General features: G+C 39.6%; 1 protein-coding gene across 3 annotated transcripts; it reads right to left on the bottom strand.

Annotated features, from left to right (window-relative positions):
• Positions 1-2,892: 2,892 nt before the first annotated feature.
• Positions 2,893-17,590, bottom strand: tomm34 (translocase of outer mitochondrial membrane 34). Of its 3 annotated transcripts, none has more exons than XM_036571575.1 (8): positions 17,010-17,590; positions 16,716-16,865; positions 12,819-12,918; positions 11,453-11,605; positions 9,635-9,792; positions 7,071-7,212; positions 5,241-5,367; positions 2,893-3,000 (listed from the first exon to the last, which is right to left on the bottom strand). In XM_036571575.1, the coding sequence occupies exons 2-8, from the start codon at positions 16,843-16,845 to the stop codon at positions 2,899-2,901; spliced, it is 912 nt and encodes a 303-aa protein (XP_036427468.1). In that variant the 5' UTR covers positions 16,846-16,865; positions 17,010-17,590; the 3' UTR covers positions 2,893-2,898. The 3 variants fall into 3 exon arrangements, with proteins under 3 accessions (XP_036427468.1, XP_036427469.1, XP_036427470.1); XM_036571576.1 differs by having other exon boundaries at positions 17,344-17,590; XM_036571577.1 differs by having other exon boundaries at positions 2,899-3,000; positions 7,071-7,209.
• Positions 17,591-18,046: the final 456 nt, after the last annotated feature.

The raw sequence follows: 18,046 nt of genomic DNA, 5'->3' as shown, positions 1-18,046 counted from the left end.
GCAGTTAACGAATTCTGACAAAATCTGATTTGATGCTGTCGGCTCTGTGTCCAAACAGGGTTGTTAACCTAATTTCTGCACGCCTCCTAGTGGCCATCCTGTAAGGAATGGAAACTGATGATTTTTTGATAATATAATCAAAATTTCAATTCAAAACATGAATTATAAATTACATCAAAATATTTTTTGGTTTTAATTAAAACATTTCAATTCAAAGCTGAAATGTTGCCAAGAGCAACATTTAGCCCTGATAGTAAATCCAAAAGAACAAAAAGTTCGGAACATCATAATGTCTAACTTGCATTATGATTCAGTGCCATATACTGTTTACTGAAGTAGCCTAGTAGGTATATCAGCATCTTATACAGTCAACAACTGAATATCAAATCAAATGAAGTACAGTTCAGTCATATTTCAACAACATTTATTGTCAGTTTTCTCTTTTTAGAGCACGACATGTTAAATAATCCGGCTCACTTTCTTCACTGACTGCTGTTTCTCGCCTCGTCCCTCCCCTGTGTGGCGCCACTCACTCGAGTTTCAGTGCTCATCATAATGCACAAATCTGATTGGCTGAGAAGCGTCACGTGATATTTACAACGCATGCGATTGGTCTGTGAGTCTCCCGGGCCGCTAAAGCTATCGTAAAGGCTAGAAATGATACGCCAATTAAAATAGGACCACCCCATCAAAATTAAATAATTCTCCATAGTGTATCGGTTGGTGTCCAGGTCCGCATAGGACAGCATCTGGGTCTGGACTCGGACCGCGGTCTGCCTGTTAGTGACCTCTGTTCTAGATGTTTTTAAAAAAAAAAGCTGCAGCATGAAGTTTGAGTTTTACGTTATGTTTACGTCGCGTCTTCTTCTGTGAGTTTATTGGCTGGTTTTACAGCAGAAATCTGATTACTGTCTGACTTATGTAGACCTGGAGTTTCCCCCATTATCTAATTACTCAAGTGCATGTAAATGTGTTGATCGGATTACTGACAAAATCTGATTTTCTGCAGGTATCGGATTATTAAGTGCACGTAAACACACTCAGTCTCAGTCATCAGGCAACGTATTCATTTCATGTAGTAACTCCCTGTGAGGGAGCTTTTAGAGGTGGACGTCTGGTTCCTATCACCACCACTGTGAACAGTTCTGACTCTGTAAGTTTCTCTATAACAGAGCGTTTCACACCAAACCACTCAGCAGTGTAATAATGCAGACATTTTTCAAAATGGGTGGCATTCCCCTTTAAGGCTCTGAAGGCACTATTGTGGACTTGCATACATTTCGCTGTTTACTGTATTAGTTTAATCCAAATGCATGAATTTTACATCTCCTTTCTAGAAGTAGTTGTGAAAAATATCATCTGTCTCGAGTCTCAAAGCAACACAGGTTTCTTTATTGTCCAAGTATTTCGTCATACATGAATATGTAGAATACAGGAAACTCTAAAATGATTTTAATACATAGCGAAATTGAAATAAATTCATTCAGGGGTACCACTTTAGAATAAGACTACCCTTGTGAAGGGTACATGAATGGTTTAAAATGTGTTTATTAATGGTTATTACTTAGATCGAACACTCTATAAATCATTTATAAGCAGTTATAACATTAATAAAAAGGTGAGCTCATACACCCGATGAATATGAAGGTGTGATGAAGCTGTCATTTAACGCTGACTGATGGATTAAGATCAATAAGCATCAAAATCTGAGCTTTAACAGTATAAATGAATGTAGGTTCACTATTAGGCAATCAATAGCCCTTTTTATTTGTGTTTTAACTGCTGATTGATGATTATAAGGTGTGTATGACATCATTAATAAATATTAATAAACTCATTTTAACCAGTCTGAAGGGCAACAGTGATCTGATGTCTGTCTGATAGTGAACCCACATTCATTTATACTGTTAAACCTCAGATTTTGATCTTGAACTGATTTTCCTTTCTTCTCGATCAGTCAGCATTAAACTATCAACTTCCTCACATATTCATACTCATCAGACATAACAGCTCACCTTTTTGTTCATGTGTTGTAACTGCTTATTAATGATTTTCAAAGTGTTTATGACCTAAATAATAACTATACATGAACTTATTTTAAACCATTCATAAACCCTTTATAAAGGTAGTCTTATTCTAAAGTGGTACCCATTCAGGGGTTCTACATGCAATTGGATTGATCCTTAGAATTCAGTTCGAGACTGAAGCGCCGCCACCTTGAGTTACGTGTTGGTGTTGTAATGTCATAATTTTCAGTAAGCATTTCTATAGGCAGTATAACAGTCCACAAGCAAACGAGTACATTAGGCTTTAATATGCGTTCTTGGCTAAAATAAAGGTGTGAGCATCGGAGTTTAGAACTTTGGGATTTTATTAATGATGCCCTGTTATTTGCATTAATTAATACTTGATCAAGATGTGGATTTTACATCACTGAGCAAGAACAGACTCTCAAAATAAACATCTATACCCTGATAAAAGTACAAAAAGTACAAACCAGTGCAGTGTAATGAAAGACAGTACATTAATAATAACAAACCCTTATTTGTCATTTGCACAAAGAAACTGGAATAGGGTAGTCAGTCCTTCACCGATCAATACTATAAGAAATGGTCAATTTTTAAGCTTTTTGCTGCATTGGTATCAGAGTTGGTGCGTGTATGTATGCTGAAGCAATTTGTTGACCATCATGCACTTTATCACTGGATGGGAAGGAGGTAACGAGGCATTTGGCCATTTTATGTTATTACGTTTTAACTCTATGCCAGTTTCCAAGTCAAACCATCCACCTCCATGAAACGAGTGTGTCTCAATGGGGGGGAGCAGCTTTGAGAGGCAGATCAACTTGAGGCACTCGAGGGATTGCATTCCTCATGTCTGTGGGAGCCTTACAAAATGTTATTTCATCTTCTGTACTTCCTGCAGTAGCTTCTGTGCAGCTGTGTTCTTTGGCTCGATCTTCAGCAGGCTGTTCAGATCCTGCACACAGGCTTTCTTGTCCTGAGGAGAGATTACAGACCATTAATTACCAAACAAATAACCGTTTCTGCATTCTAGACCTGCATTGCTCAGTTACAGCGCTCTTCACCGGACAGTGCGGTATGGCCAATTTACAGCCCAAGCTCGGTCAACATAATACAGAGTGATTCAAAAAGATTCATCCGATTTCCAAGCGTCATATTTTTATAACCGTGAGGCACCGAGGAACCAATCACAATCCAACTGAAAGAGGCCATCAGTGGAAGATGGCTCCCTTCAGTCTGAGAGGAGATGGGACCCCTGAGCAGAAAGCGTTCTGCGTTCTCCACTTCAATAAGAGTGAATCCGTCATAACTGTGTGTGATTTTCGTGGGCAGTGAAGCTCCAACAGCTCAGAGCGTTCGGCGTTGGTTCCACAGCACTGGATGATCTCCGAAATCGCACTGAAAGAGCCGCGAGTGCAGCGACACCCGACATGCTCAATCCAGTATGGGATGAGTTTGACTATGGTGTTGATGTTGTCTGTACAGCTGGAGGAGGTTCATACTGAGACCTTCTACAATTACATAATAAACTTTATGCTCCTTAAACCATTTACAGTTCACTGCATTGATCTGTAACGATTTACAAGTGAAATCAATAATTCTGAAATCAGATGAATCTTTTTTTAATCACTCTGTATTTCCAGAGTGGAGATTAAATCTCAAAGCAGACAGCTGGACAAAAACGTACTGTAACCAGATGTTGTTATATATGATATTATACAGTATATATGTTCACAGAATTCTCAAAATATTCCAATTAACAGTAATAATAAAACGCACGTTGTGAACTTATTGTAAATTCAAGCGATTCCAAACTTCTGAACAATAATACAACTTTTACATGCCATTTAAATTACACGCAGGGCTGAATGATTTGGTGGAAAATTGGTGGATTTTTATGACTAATATTGCAATTGAGGGGCTCCGGCGTGCCGCAACCGTCTAAGCCAGGGGTGTCAAACCATATTTAAAAATCTCAGCAAATCTCTGAGCCAGATGTGTTTTCATTTCATTTTTACTTAACATTTGGCATGACCCAAACGGGCCATCGTTTATTCAAAATATACCGAAACTGCAACAACAAAATAGGCACTGAATATTTATCCAAAAATAATTCTAAATAAAAATAAATTGTTTTATGTAGTTTTTTTTAAATGGCCTATTTACTTGAACGAGACACCAGACATCTTTTCTTTTTGTGTAACCACTGACCCAGAGATGCTGCTGTGGGTCAGAACACACACTATGTTGCAGTGCATGCTGGGGACTGTAGTGCATCTTAGGGTGAAACGGGCTAATAAGTATAGAAAATGAAAATAATTTCACGGGCCAAACAGGACTGTGTCGTGGGTCTGACTTGGCCCACAGGCCTCGTGTTTGCCACATGGGGTCTAAGCGTTGGCCCTACCATCAGGAGATCGCGAGTCTGATCCCTGGTGATGCTACAGCCATCCGTGGCCGGGAGTCCAAGAGAGCACAGTTGTCCTCGCTCTCTCTGGGTGGGTAGGATGGCCCCCTGTCTCCCCCATCACTCGGTGTGATGCTAGTCAGCGCAGGCGTCTGTTAGCTGACGTAATGGATCTGGTGGTTGGCGCTTTCCTGTGAGCGCGTTCGACTTTGTGTGATGCCACAATGACTTTGCATTAGCGGCAGTTCAAAAAGATGCGGTGGTGCTTCTCAGGTCTTGGAGGATCCTGTGCTAACCTTCACCCTCCTAGCGCATCGTGATTGGGAGAGTCCTAACTAGTGGGTGGAACTGGATACGAGAAATTGGGGGGAAAATAATAAAAATTGCAACTGCAATTTCAATTGCGGTTATTTTCTATAAAGCAATTTTCAGGCCGGCGTTTTGGCCAAAAAGACCACAATATCCATTTTTTCAGGCCTGAACTCTGAATGTAATGTGCCAGACTGCCGGTAAATGGTGGTTGTGATGTCAGAACTCATGCGATTTGATAATTGTGGTCTCAAAGTGCAATTTTGATATAAAAATAATTAATCTTTCAGCCCTATTTATGTCTGGTCTGCACTATTTGTAGCTTCCCAGTTCGTACCAATTGTACCACACCGTCCGATGGAAAAGCTCTGTTGCTTCCTGCCGTGTCACACCTGATTCAACTCATGAAAAACATCTGAGGAGCTGAATACGTTTGTAATAGCAAAGGAAACAGCCCTGTGCAGGAGGACGTTAGAAGTGGGAACATCTGTGCTTCTTACTTTCAGCTCCTTGTAAGCCTGTGCACGTCTGTACAGAGCTTTAATGTTAGCCGAGTCCAGCCGAAGAGCCTCTTCACAGTCTTTCACAGCTTCCTTGTACATCTTTAGAGACAGGTAGCACAGAGCCCTGCGAGCAGAGAGACAAGGGAGAATTAGAGACGATAAAAATATTTTGAAATTTCATCCACATGACTGTGGAGCCTTGTGATCCATCAAAACCTAAACATGGTTCAGTCCATGTAGATTTGTCTTCATATGCATGGCTTAGTGGAATCATATGAAGGTTTTCAGAAGGGGTTGGCAAAAAATATGATACTTAAGACAATTTCAGTTTCTCTGAGGATCGAAGGCGGAACAGACAGTAAAAAAGCAGTGATTTCATACACTGTGCTGTACTAAATCTAATAAAACAGGACTAAATGTGCTCTGTTTGAGAAGAAACATGCAGTTCTTCAGTGTACAAGTACTGACAGCATTCACAGTATATTCATAAAGGCGTTTTGTGACATTATTTATCACCATAATGATACACCGATCAGGCATACCATTCTGACCACCTCCTTGTTTCTACGCTCATTGTCCATTTTATCAGCTCCACTTACTATATAGGTGCACTTTGTAGTTCTACAGTTCACAGAGCAGGTACTATTTGGGTGGTGGATCATTCTCGGCACTGCAGTAACACTGACGTGGCGGTGGTGGTGTGTTAGTGTGTGTTGTGCTGGTCTGAGTGGATCAGACACAGCAGTGCTGCTGGAGTTTTTAAACACCTCAGTGTCACTGCTGGACTGAGAACAGTCCACCAACCAAAAACATCCAGCCAACAGCGTCCTGTGGGCAGCATCCTGTGACCACTGATGAAGGACTAGAGGATGACTAACACAAACTGTGCAGCAGCAGATGAGCTATCGTCTCTGACTTTACATCTACAAGGTGGACTGACAAGGTAGGAGTGTCTAATAGAGTGGACAGTGAGTGGACACAGTGTTTAAAAACTCCAGCAGCACTGCTGTGTCTGATCCACTCACACCAGCGCAACACACACTAACACACCACCACCACCACGTCAGTGTTACTGCAGTGCTGAGAATGATGCACCACCCAAATAGTACCTGCTCTGTGAGGGTCCATGGGGGTCCTGACCACTGAAGAACAGGGTAAAAGGGGGCTAACAAAGTATCAGAGAAACAGATGGACTACAGTCTGTAACTGTAGAACTACAAAGTGCACCTATATAGTAAGTGGAGCTGATAAAATGGACAATGAGTGTAGAAACAAGGAGGTGGTCAGAATGTTATGCCTGATCGGTGTAAATACTGTCATATCGCCCCACCCCTAACTTTGAGCCTCTACTGAGAGCATTTACACAGTACAGGTGCAACAGACAATAAAAAAGCAGTGCTACATTTAAAGAAAACACATCCAAAACTATTCTAATTCTTATGTAGATTAATAATAATAGTTATAATATTTAAAATGTATTATATAAATATAATATCATTATAGAAACTCTTACTAAATATTATAATGTATAATAAAAGTCAAAAACATATAAAACCAAGTTAATACCATGATTTTATTCAATGTTTCAAACTCTGTGCTGTACTGAATCCAATTAAACAGGACTAAATGTGCTCCCTTTGTGAAGAAACATGCAGCTGTTCAGTGTATAAGTACTGACAGTGTTTACAAAATATTCATAAAAGTATTTTGTGACATAATTTATCACCATAATGATAAATACAGTCATATCGCCCCACCCCTAACGTTTACACAGAGCAGAGATGTGACAGCATTTTGATGGAGAAAAACTGAGCTGTAAGGTTTTACCTGTTTGTATACGTTGTGACCTCAGTGGGGTCCTGACCGAGAGACTGTGTGTATTTCTCGACTGCCTTCTTGTGCTCTCCTTTCTTCACAAGAGCGTTACCCTCCTCCTTCAGAAGCCTGGCCTTTTTGACGTCACCAACTGCTGATAATGCATTACATTCAGACAGATTAATAAATTGACATATTATACATTAATTAGCCATTCAGTAGGTACCCTATGGGCCAGTTTCCCAGACAAGGATTAAGCCTAATTCTGGACTACATAGGATTATGAATGTAAATATAGACCATTTTCACACTTCCGTGTTCGTTAATGCAGAAGAGTAAATAGTAGCGTTAAACGGCTTCCGGTCGCGTTGTAAACGATGGCTGATACTGCCCGAAATCATTGCTGCGTTTCTAAATGCACCAATAATTTAACTAAACAGCCTCACCTGAGTTTCCACTCGATCAGGCAACCAATCAAAAAAGAGTAAAACTGAGCTGTAGAGTGAAAACAGCCTGTACAGGACAGATTTACTCACATTAGTGATTAAAAATGCTCTATAATAAATATTCATTCACTGCTGTGTTTAAGATCCTGGAGATGGTCGTCACAGAGGTTTGATTAAACACCCTGAGACACTGACTCGTCTCCACTGCAGCTCAGTGATCAGTAACTGTACTGTAGAAATACGACGCTGTGTCTCTGAGCTGGCTATGGTGTTCAGGGCACTGGCTAATGTTGCTATTGTTTGGCGACGCTCATGGCGGCTCGGACTCGGATTTTTCTGTAAAGCCGCTTTGTGACAACACCTGTTGTAAAAAGTGCTTTTTCTCCAAAATCAAGCGCAGTGAGTGCAGGTCTGTTTAGGGATGTGTGATGTGGTGTTGAACATAATAATCCGCTCCTTCTCTGCTTTGCAAAACCCGTCTCAGGCAAATTCCTCACAATTCAGACGCGGATTTTTGCGGAAAACATTCCACCGTCTAAATGCACCTGCTTTGACACGGAGATGCGCTTTCAGACGTGGGGTCCGTGGCTCTGTTGTCTGCCGCAGCTTACTCTGTTTACCGGGCTGCCCCTGAGCGCCACACGGTGGTAAAAACAGCCCACGGCGGCAGACGCGCAGATTCATACAGAGTCCAAATGTTTTTAAGTTCTGCGCGACGAGCTTTAGCCACGTCAGACTCGCCTTTCTGCTCATGTTAGAGGAGCTACCAGACATACAAACTGCTCCTCTGTTAGCCGAGCTGAGGCCGAGGGGCGATTTTTGAGGGACGCTGAAAACTGAGGCACCGCCGTTGCCGCTCTGTTAAACGGTGCAGGCGGACGGATGTACAGCCGGATGTGACGACGCAGTGACTGTGAAAAAGGTCCGTTCTACTGGAAGTAAACACAAGTCCATAAACAGGCTTCACCTCTGTCTAGGACACCAGCCATATATGTCCAAAAGTATCCAGACAGCACTACTAATGAATGAATTCAGCCTCTTTAAGGTGAACTCGTTGGCTTTTGTGCTGTGCAGCAGTGGAGCTGCGCTCTCTGGAGTGATGGAGCTCCATCTAGGGCTGAACGATTCGAGGAAAATATCTAATTGTGGCTTTTCCGACTAAAATTCCGACTGCGATTTAAATTGCGATTATTTTTCCTAAATTTAGGTTCAGGCCTGATATTTTTTGGCCAAGAAGACCAGAATATCCACCTTTTCTGGCTTGAGCCTTGACCCCTGAATGCAGTGTGCCAAACTGACAGGAAGTCATGGTTGTGATGTCACAACACATGGAGGTCGGGTTGCCTCTGACTGATCTAACTCATCTACAAGCATTTCATAAGCTTTGTGTTATTAGGTTACATTTCCTCTCTTTAAAGTACGCTCTTAAAAAAGATGGTTCTTCAAGCGTTCTTTAGTACAGACAATGGTTCTATATAGAACCGTGAACAATCAAAGACCCATTTGCAGGCTTAGAGAGTTCTCTGCATGGAGAAATCGTTCTTCGGATTGATGGAGAATGTGTTGTATATGGTCTGATATAGCACCTTTTTAAAAAGGGTTCTATAGAGCACCAAGAAGGTTCTTCTATTATTACATGCTTGACACAGTAACAATAGCAGAACCTTATTTGGTGCGATACAGAACCATATACAACACATTCTCCATTAATCTGAAGATGATTTCACCAAGCAAAGGACCATTTAAGCATGAAATGGTTCTTTGAGTGTTCATGGTTCTATATAGAATGACTGTCTTTACTAAAGAACCATCTTTTTAAGAACGTTGAAGAACCATCTTTTTTTAAGAGCACAGGCTATAATAAAAAACTGCACTCTCCATTTAATACATCTGAGTTGGAGTGATCCAGAACTGACCATCTAACATCAGTACCTGACCTCACTAATGCTCAATCAAATCCTCACAGCAATGTTCCAACACCTAGAAGCCTTTCCAGAAGAGTAGAGTCTGTTACTGCAGCACAAACTCACTGTTAAGACCCTTCATTTCAGAGGAAACACTGCTGTCTACAGACTTTTGGACACTATAGTGTTCACATAAGTCTTGAAATAACAAAGAAGCGGTTTCTACTTTTATTGCTGTTCTCCTTGATGCCGTTCTGCTGGGCAGGGGGCGCTGAGCTCGCAGCTTGCAGTAGTTTCTCCTTCACTTCCAGGGGAACAGTGGGGATCGGAGGAAGCTTCTCGCGCCAAGCTGGTCCATCCATGTCTGTCAGGGCCTTCGTCATTCTAAAAAACAAACAAACAAATAAATAAAACACAAGATTAACTGTATTTGTAAAAATTCCAGTTTCAGTTTAAACCATGCTTCAAAAGTTTGGAATCACTTGTCATATCAGTCTGTTTTTTTTGTATAATTAACATTTTTCATTGATTTTTCTCTTAGATTAATACAAAACCACACGTATCAGTGTTTGTAACATAACCCCCTTTATCCTCCCCCTTCCCACCCCAGCTGTGTCAGTGCTACATTCATGACCTGGTTTAATCCAGTGCTGTACAAGGCTCTGTACAAACACACAAGCCATAGTAATAGATAAATCAATCAATAAATAAATAAGCAAAACGACAAAATAAATAAGAGTAAAAATGGCAATCAGTCTATTATTTTATATACAATAACATATTTAGTGTGGATTTACATATTACAATATTATTGATATTTATAGATGTTTTATTTAATATTTCAAGAATTCTGCGAATAAGAAGCTGAAGTTGCGAATTGTGAGCCGGCCTCACACCAAACCACTTCTCAAGCGATTTCACTGTCGCAGACAAATTTCCAAAGTCGGAATAAAATCATGGGGAGTCTGGTTAGAGTCGCGTCGCATCATCTCGATCGTTTAGTGTGAGCTGGTCAGGACGGCGGTCCTAAGTCAGTCTTTTTCTCGTCTTGACGCTGCGACAAAATCAACCGTGTTTAATATTATTGTAAGTTTTAAGTCTTGGCTCATGCAAACTGTGACGGGCCAGGGGCGCGAGAGAGCAAGAGCATTTGAGCAGCGCAATAAACAGAGAGAGAGAGAGAGAGAGAGAGAGAGAGAGAGAGAGTGTGTATGTGCAAGGGAGAAAATGCATACGTCATACGGGTTTATCTGCGCGTAAATTTCCACCAGGTGCATGATGGGGAATAATCTCAAATATCTAGGTGCAGTCCTGCAAACAGTGACCCTGCAAGATCCCCAGTCTTTGCAAAATCACAGTCTGTGACTACAAACTGACATTGTCTCTAGATGTGAGAGGGTGTCTGACTTTAGTCTTTCAAAAGTCTTTTCAGAGTCTTCTAGGGTACGGTTAGCATTAACTGTCGCCCCATTTGTGCCTGAAACTTCATACCTGAAGTAAAGGGGGCGCTGTTTCCACATACTTTGGGCTACTCGTATTTTTACAGAGCAGATCACTGAAAAGACGCCATCTGAGATCCAGTTTATAGTTCAGATTTGTGGAAAAATGGGTCGACTTTCAGTACACACAAAAAATTGAGTTCAGCTTCTTTTATTATAAAGTTTTAAAATTACATTACGCATCTATTTGACTGGAAAGAAGACTAGTAGCTTATGATGTAGCTTATGAAATATGAAAGTTATGAAGCAAAGAATATGACGAAGTGCGTTTTGGAACCACCGGTGGTTCCAAGGAGTTAAAAAGGTTAATGAAAACAGTAATTCCAGACTTCTGATTGCTGGTGTACTTTCCTGTAGTTGTGTAACAAGTGACCTAATAATCACGCAGTTGTTATTAATTCTAAATGGTGAGATATTTAATTTGAACAGATCATGTTTCATGATTTCCACATGGAGATCACACTGATTTATTTATATATTTTCTCAAAACCACAACACATTAAGATCAACTCCATCTAAGATTCATGCTTTATACAAGCACCTACCTGTTGGTGCCATCGTGAGCTGCCTGTACGTTGCAGTCGATCTGCAGTACTGTTTTATAGTCAACGTAGGCTTGTCTGTATCTCTCAATAGCCTCATAAGCTGCAGCGCGGCGAAGCAAGGATTTAATCCCAAACGGCACCAGCTCCAGGGACCTGTTATAACCAGTTCACAGTGAGCATAATTTATCCAGGTTAATGATGTTACAGTGAGCTTGAACACTTAAAGCATTACTTCAAGCTACGTTCTCAGTCCCACTTATCATTCAGTTCAATGTAAATCACTTTGTCTTGCAGTGGGAACAGTATTTAGGTCTCAATGGGGCACCATATGTTCAAAAGTATCCAGACACCCATTCTAGAAAGCAAATCACCTTAAGGTGCTACCATTACTGACAGAGGCGTTCAACTGCGCACAGACAGCTCGTCTCTGTGGAAAAGGCGCTGGGCTTTACAATAATAAGCCAACAAGTCTTCATAAAATGAAAGCAGTTCAATGAAAACCTGGACTACAAATGCGGCGATTAGTTTGGTTTGTTACTCTGAAAGCAAAAGGAAAGCAAAATTAAGACAGCACTGTATCAGAATAACAAAAACTCTGAAACTCTGTTCACATCAGAATACATTATGTACTGTAATATCTAAGAAGCAAGTCATATTAATAATCTAACCGGTAAGACAATTGGTTGCCCTCAGTCTCCCACTACTATCCATATATATATATATATATAGATAGTGGGAGACTGAGGGCAACCAATTGTCTTACCTGTTAGATATGTATATAGATATTAGGGCTGGTCAAGGCTGGACTACATGACATACACACATATATATATATATATATATATATATATATATATATATATATATACACACACACATACATATATGGTGATAAATTACATCACAATACAAGATGCGGTCGGTCAGTGTTCTTTAAGTACTGACAACATCCACTGTTTATCACAGCAAAATTTATCACAATAAACGATAAAATATCTTCATACTGCTGTTTCATGTTATGAAACACCTTGTAAATTTTTTTTTAACTCGATTTAAAATCCTACCTAGCGTGTTTATTTATTTGTGTACTGATTCTTTCTTTTTGGACCACCACAAGCACTGCACTTTGACCCCCCAAAACAAAAGTTTGGGCACCCCTAATCTAGTGTAGTTACTGCAGCACTAACTCACTATTAATCCCCTTCAGTTCAGGAGAAACGCTGCTGTCTACAGAGTTTTGGACATGTAGTGTAAATCATCAGTGTCCAAGGTGCCTGTTGAAATGGTCAAAATCTCAAGAACAGGATACACTGTAAGGTGAATGCTCCAACCACTACAGAGGACAGGCATTCATCATCTTACTTACACTGAGCAATCCTTAATGCATTCACTGCAGTTTCCATCCTTCAGGTAACTGGCTGCCCGATTTGAATACAAAATACTCAGATCCTCTGGTTTCTTCTGACCTGTAAATGGAATTGACATAACAGGTTATGGCTCATCATGATGCATCCATTCAGGAGGAAGTACACATTTTACAGAGGCTTTACAACAATAAGCTTTCAGGTCTTCATGAAATGAAAAAATACTGGACTACAAATGTTCAGATTAGTTTGTTACTCAAAAGTAACTGCTTCAGTTTCAGTAACGAGAGTAAAAAGAATATCCAGGAGTATAATTAAGACAGCTTTGTATAAAAAACATAAAAACTCTGTTCATATCATGATACATTATGTATCAGAATGTATTATAATACATATTATTAATCTAAGTAACACAATTGGTTGCCCCAAACCTCTCATTCTTTGTATATATATATATATATACACACATACACACACACACACACACATAAGGGCTGGGCAATATAACAGTATATATTGTTATCGTGATCAATTATGTCACAGTACAATATAAGATGCTTTTCTGAATGTATCCTGAAGACCCTGAAGAACTGCAACTGTTTCATTTTAAAGAGAGCAAAATTAGTCCAGTTTAACTGGATTTAGTATCAAATATTGAATAAAAAACACTGTTCACAGTTTTTGATAGTACATTTTTAAAATGTAGCACTACTGGCTCTTTTTTCTCTGTTCCAAGTGATCAGATGTCTGAAAAAATAAATGATATATCATGTATCATCATCTTTCAAACAGTGCCGTAAAAGTTAAAGGGGAATTCCAGTGATTTTTTTTATTTGAGTGTTTTGGTGTGAAATAATTTTTAACTTACTGACACAATATAAAATGTTTTCTGGTACTATTTTCCCCTCACAACACCCTGCATGTATCCCTCCACCATGCATGAATTTAAAAAACAGATTTTTAGGCCAAACTTATCATAAAACAATGTCTCAGCCATTGGGCAGCATATTGATAACCACTGTAATACCTTTCTGTGAGGGAGCTTTTAGAGGTGGACGTCTGGTTCCTATCACCACCACTGTGAACAATTCTGACTCTAGAACGGAGCGTTTCACACCAAACCACTCTGAATGACTCTGTTTATATCAGCATCAGTTATCAGTGGAATTCCCCTTTAAGTCAATACTGTGAAAGGGAACCTTACAGAGTTAATCAGACAGAAAACATATTTCTGAAACACAAACCTGCTCAAAACAACCTGAAGCTCATATTATTTACATTACAGTTTACTGTCAGGTCCTGGGCACCATCAGTGAAGAGCACTAAGTAGAATTCAAACGCTAAAATACACATCATACATCAGGTGTAATGCTTATTATCTATCCAATAAGTCATTAAAACTGGAAAGCAATATCATGAGGTGTGAGTCCGGCACACTTTACTGTCAGCCTGAGCTGTTCCGCGAGCTCCAAAGGTATCTGGAACGTATTTGCTTAAGGTGTTGTGAAGTAAAGTGAGGTTATTTTAGTCAGCAGGGAAGTTCAGCTACACCATTTCTAGGAAGATAAAACACATGATTCTGATCTCGGGCTGAAAGATTAATCGCTTTATATCAAAATCTCAATTTAAGGTGGTGCTATTTTTAAATTGCAAGTGCTGCATTTTTTTTTAAATAACAGCCTACACCAGGGGTCTTTAATTAAAATTCAATAAGGTCCAGTTAGAGAAAATTTCCTCAAGCGAAGGTCCAGAACATCATAATGTCTAACTTGCATTATGACTCAGTGCCATATACTGTTTACTGAAGTAGCCTAGTAGGTATATCAGCATCTTATACAGTCAATAACTGAATATCAAATCAAATAAAGTACAATTCGGTCATATTTCAACAACATTTATTGTCAGTTTTCTCTTTTTAGAGAACGACATGTGGAATAACTTCCCTCTGACTCACTTTCTTCTCCGACTGCTGTTTCTCGCCTCCACCCTCCCCTGTGTGGCGTCACTCACTCTAGTCTCAGTGCTCATCATAATGCACAGATCTGATTGGCTGAGTAGTGTCACGTGTGATAGTTACAACGCATGTGATTGGTCTGAGTCTCCCGGGCCGTTAAAGCTACTGTAAAGGCTAGGAAAGTTATGCTAATTAAAATAGGACCACCCCATCAAAATTAAATAATTCTCCATAGTTTATCAGTTATAGGTCCAGGTCCACATAGGACAGCGTCTGGGTCCGGACTCAGACCGCAGTCCGCCTATTAGTGACCTCTGACCTACACTCTTAAAAAAGAAAGTTCCTCAATGTTCTTAAAAAAGATGGTTCTTCAGTAAAGACAATCATTTTATTTAGAACCATGAACACAACACATGAACACTCTCATGCTTAAATGGTTCTTCACATGGTGAAATTGTTCTTCAGATTGAAGGAAAATGTGTTGTATATGGTTCTATGCAGCACCAAAAAGGGTTCTGCTATTGTGACAATGTCAAGCCTGTAACAACAGAAGAACGTTTTGCTGCTCTATAGAACTCTTTTCACCAATGTGCTATATAGAACAATCTACAACACAATGACCATCAATTTAAAGTACCATTTCATCATGCAAAGAACTTTTTAAGCCTGCAAGTGAGTCACTGAGTGTTTATGGTTTATATAGAACCATTACCTTTACTAAAGAACCCTTGAAGAACCATCTTTTTAAAGTGTGCACATTAGTAGAAATGTTGTTTTAAGTTTTAAGAGGGAAAATTGAACATGAGTTTGTAAAATGCCTGTAGATGAGTTAGACTGAGTTATGACCTGGTATCTCAAAATGAGATTTAAGATCATAATAATGACTTAATATCTTATAATTATTACTCATCTCATAATGACGACTTACTAACCTCTCATAATTACGACTCAGTATCTCATAATTATGATTTAGTATCTTATAATTACAACTCAGTATCTCATAATTATGACTTAGCATCTCTTATGTGTGACTTAATATCTCAATTATGATTCAGCATCTCATAATCATGACTTCATATCTCATAATTATGATTCAGCATCTCATAATTATGACTTAATATCTCAATTTTAGCTTAGCAGCTCATAATTATGGCAAAGCATCTTATAATTATGACTGTTTCTCATAATTATGACTCAATATCTTATAATTATCACTCACCTCATAATGACGACTTGCTAACCTCTCATAATTATGATTTAGCATCTCATAATTACAACTCAATATCTCAGAATTATGACTTGGTATCTCATAATTATGACCTAGTATCTCATAATTATGACTTAATATCTCGTTATTATGATTCAGTATCTCATAATAGTGACTTAATATCTCAATTATGGCTTAGCATCTCATAATTAGGATTAAGCATCTCATAATTAGGACTTACCATCTCTTATGTGTGACTTAAAATCTCATAATTGTGATTCAGCATCTCATAATTACGACTTGATATCTCGTTATTATGATTCAGTATCTCCTAATAATGACTTAATATCTCAATTATGGCTTAGCATCTCATAATTATGTCACACCATCTCATCATTATGACTTAATATCTCATATGTGCGACTTAACATCTTGTTATTATGATTCAGCATTTCATAATAATGACTTAATATCTCAATTATGGCTTAGCATCTCATAATTATGTCACAGCATCTCATCATTATGACTTAATATCTCATATGTGCGACTTAACATCTCGTTATTATGATTCAGCATTTCATATTTATGACTTTATAATCACTTTCTCATAATTATGAGGAGAAAGCTCGTGATTATGCAATACTAAGCCATAATTATGAGATACTAAGTCGTAATTATGGAGATCTCTCTCTTCACATGTTGGCTTTGCATGTTTTTTCCGGTAGAAACTCTTCTTACCCGACTTTTCTAGCATGTTGATGGCTTGGCTGTAGAGGGACGCAGCCTCTCCGTACTGCCCGGTCTTGAAGCACTCGTTGCCGGCCTGTTTCAGCTCTGCCCAGGACTGCGAGCGACGCTTCTGAGGCATTTTTATCAAACTTACCGGAGCTGAAAAGAGCAGAACAGATGATTACGGCTAGCAGGCTAAGCTAGCTACCGCTAGCGGGGTGGTTAGCCGTAGATGTTCGGTCCACTCAGCCGAGTGAACAGCATTAATAAAACATGTGGTTCGTTGCTGAAACAGCTTCTTACCTGAAAGTCGGCAGAAATACGATGAAGTATGAACTGTAAACTAGTTTAAACGCTAACTACCCGCGGGCTACCGCTAACTTAGCTAACGTTAAAGGAGACGCGCGGACGGCGGCGCGAAACCGAAATCAGAAGAAACGAACAGCTTTTCGGGCTCCGGCGCTTCTGCGCTGCGCCTTTTAGCTTAAAACAGGAACCAAACTTATCAGAAATACCTGAATAACTTCGATAAACGAGTCTACAGACCGCTAACCCTGCCCTTACTCTGCCTCCGGTAAGAAGCCGTGAGTCTCTACACTCCAGTTCATTCAGGAAAACTCCAGAAAATGCTGCTAATCTAGCTCAGTTAGCTCGCTGGGTTCCCGGTGAAGCTCAGCACGCTGACCGGCTCTGTGAGCCCCGGACTCGGTGTCAGATTTCGGTTTCAGTTCTCCGCTCGCCGGATTCGGTTTCTCTCCCGCGGCTATTTCAGGAGCAGAATGACCGGCCGACTAGTGCGGAATCCCGAGAACAGAGGGAGCTGAAAGTACACCGAGTCCAAAAGTAGTCTAATGTGCTGAGCCCCTGCGGTGACATGGTGATTAATTTTTAGTAAGGCGTGGCCACGAATTAACAAATTGAGGCCAGAAGTTTCTCGTAAGTTCTGGCCTCATTATAGTTAACTGTGGTCAGAATATAGTTATTGTTGGCCTCCATATATTAATTCATGGCTTCAATATATTTATTTGTGGCCTCCATATCTTAATTTGTGGCCTCAATATATTTATTCACGGCCTCAATATAGTAATTAGTAGTCTTAATATAGATAGATAGATAGATAGATAGATCGATAGGCAGATAGATAGATTATTGTAGTAATTTGTGGCCTCTATATCTTAATTTGTGGCCTCCATATCTTGATTTGTGGCCTCAATATATTAATTTTTGGCCTCAATATAGTAATGTGTGGCCTCCATATCTTAATTTGTGGCCTTCATATCCTAATTTATGGCCTCAATGTAGTAATATGTAGCCTCTATATCTTAATTTGTAGCCTCAAT

Source organism: Colossoma macropomum, unplaced genomic scaffold, assembly GCF_904425465.1.
Source record: "Colossoma macropomum unplaced genomic scaffold, Colossoma_macropomum, whole genome shotgun sequence".
In the NCBI taxonomy this organism is placed as follows: domain Eukaryota; kingdom Metazoa; phylum Chordata; class Actinopteri; order Characiformes; family Serrasalmidae; genus Colossoma; species Colossoma macropomum.
The sequence above is the reverse complement of the archived record's forward strand: the minus strand, read 5'-3'. Positions and strand labels throughout refer to the sequence as shown.

Bases quoted from the DNA above. Each gene is read 5' to 3' on its own strand.
- tomm34 (XM_036571575.1), bottom strand. From the start codon at position 16,845: ATGCCTCAGAAGCGTCGCTCGCAGTCCTGGGCAGAGCTGAAACAGGCC. The intron at 11,606-12,818 runs GTAAGTAAGATG...TGGTTATAACAG, and splicing joins TGCATTAAGGATTGCTCAGT to GTCCCTGGAGCTGGTGCCGT. The intron at 9,793-11,452 runs GTAGGTGCTTGT...TTTGTTTTTTAG, and splicing joins GCTCACGATGGCACCAACAG to AATGACGAAGGCCCTGACAG.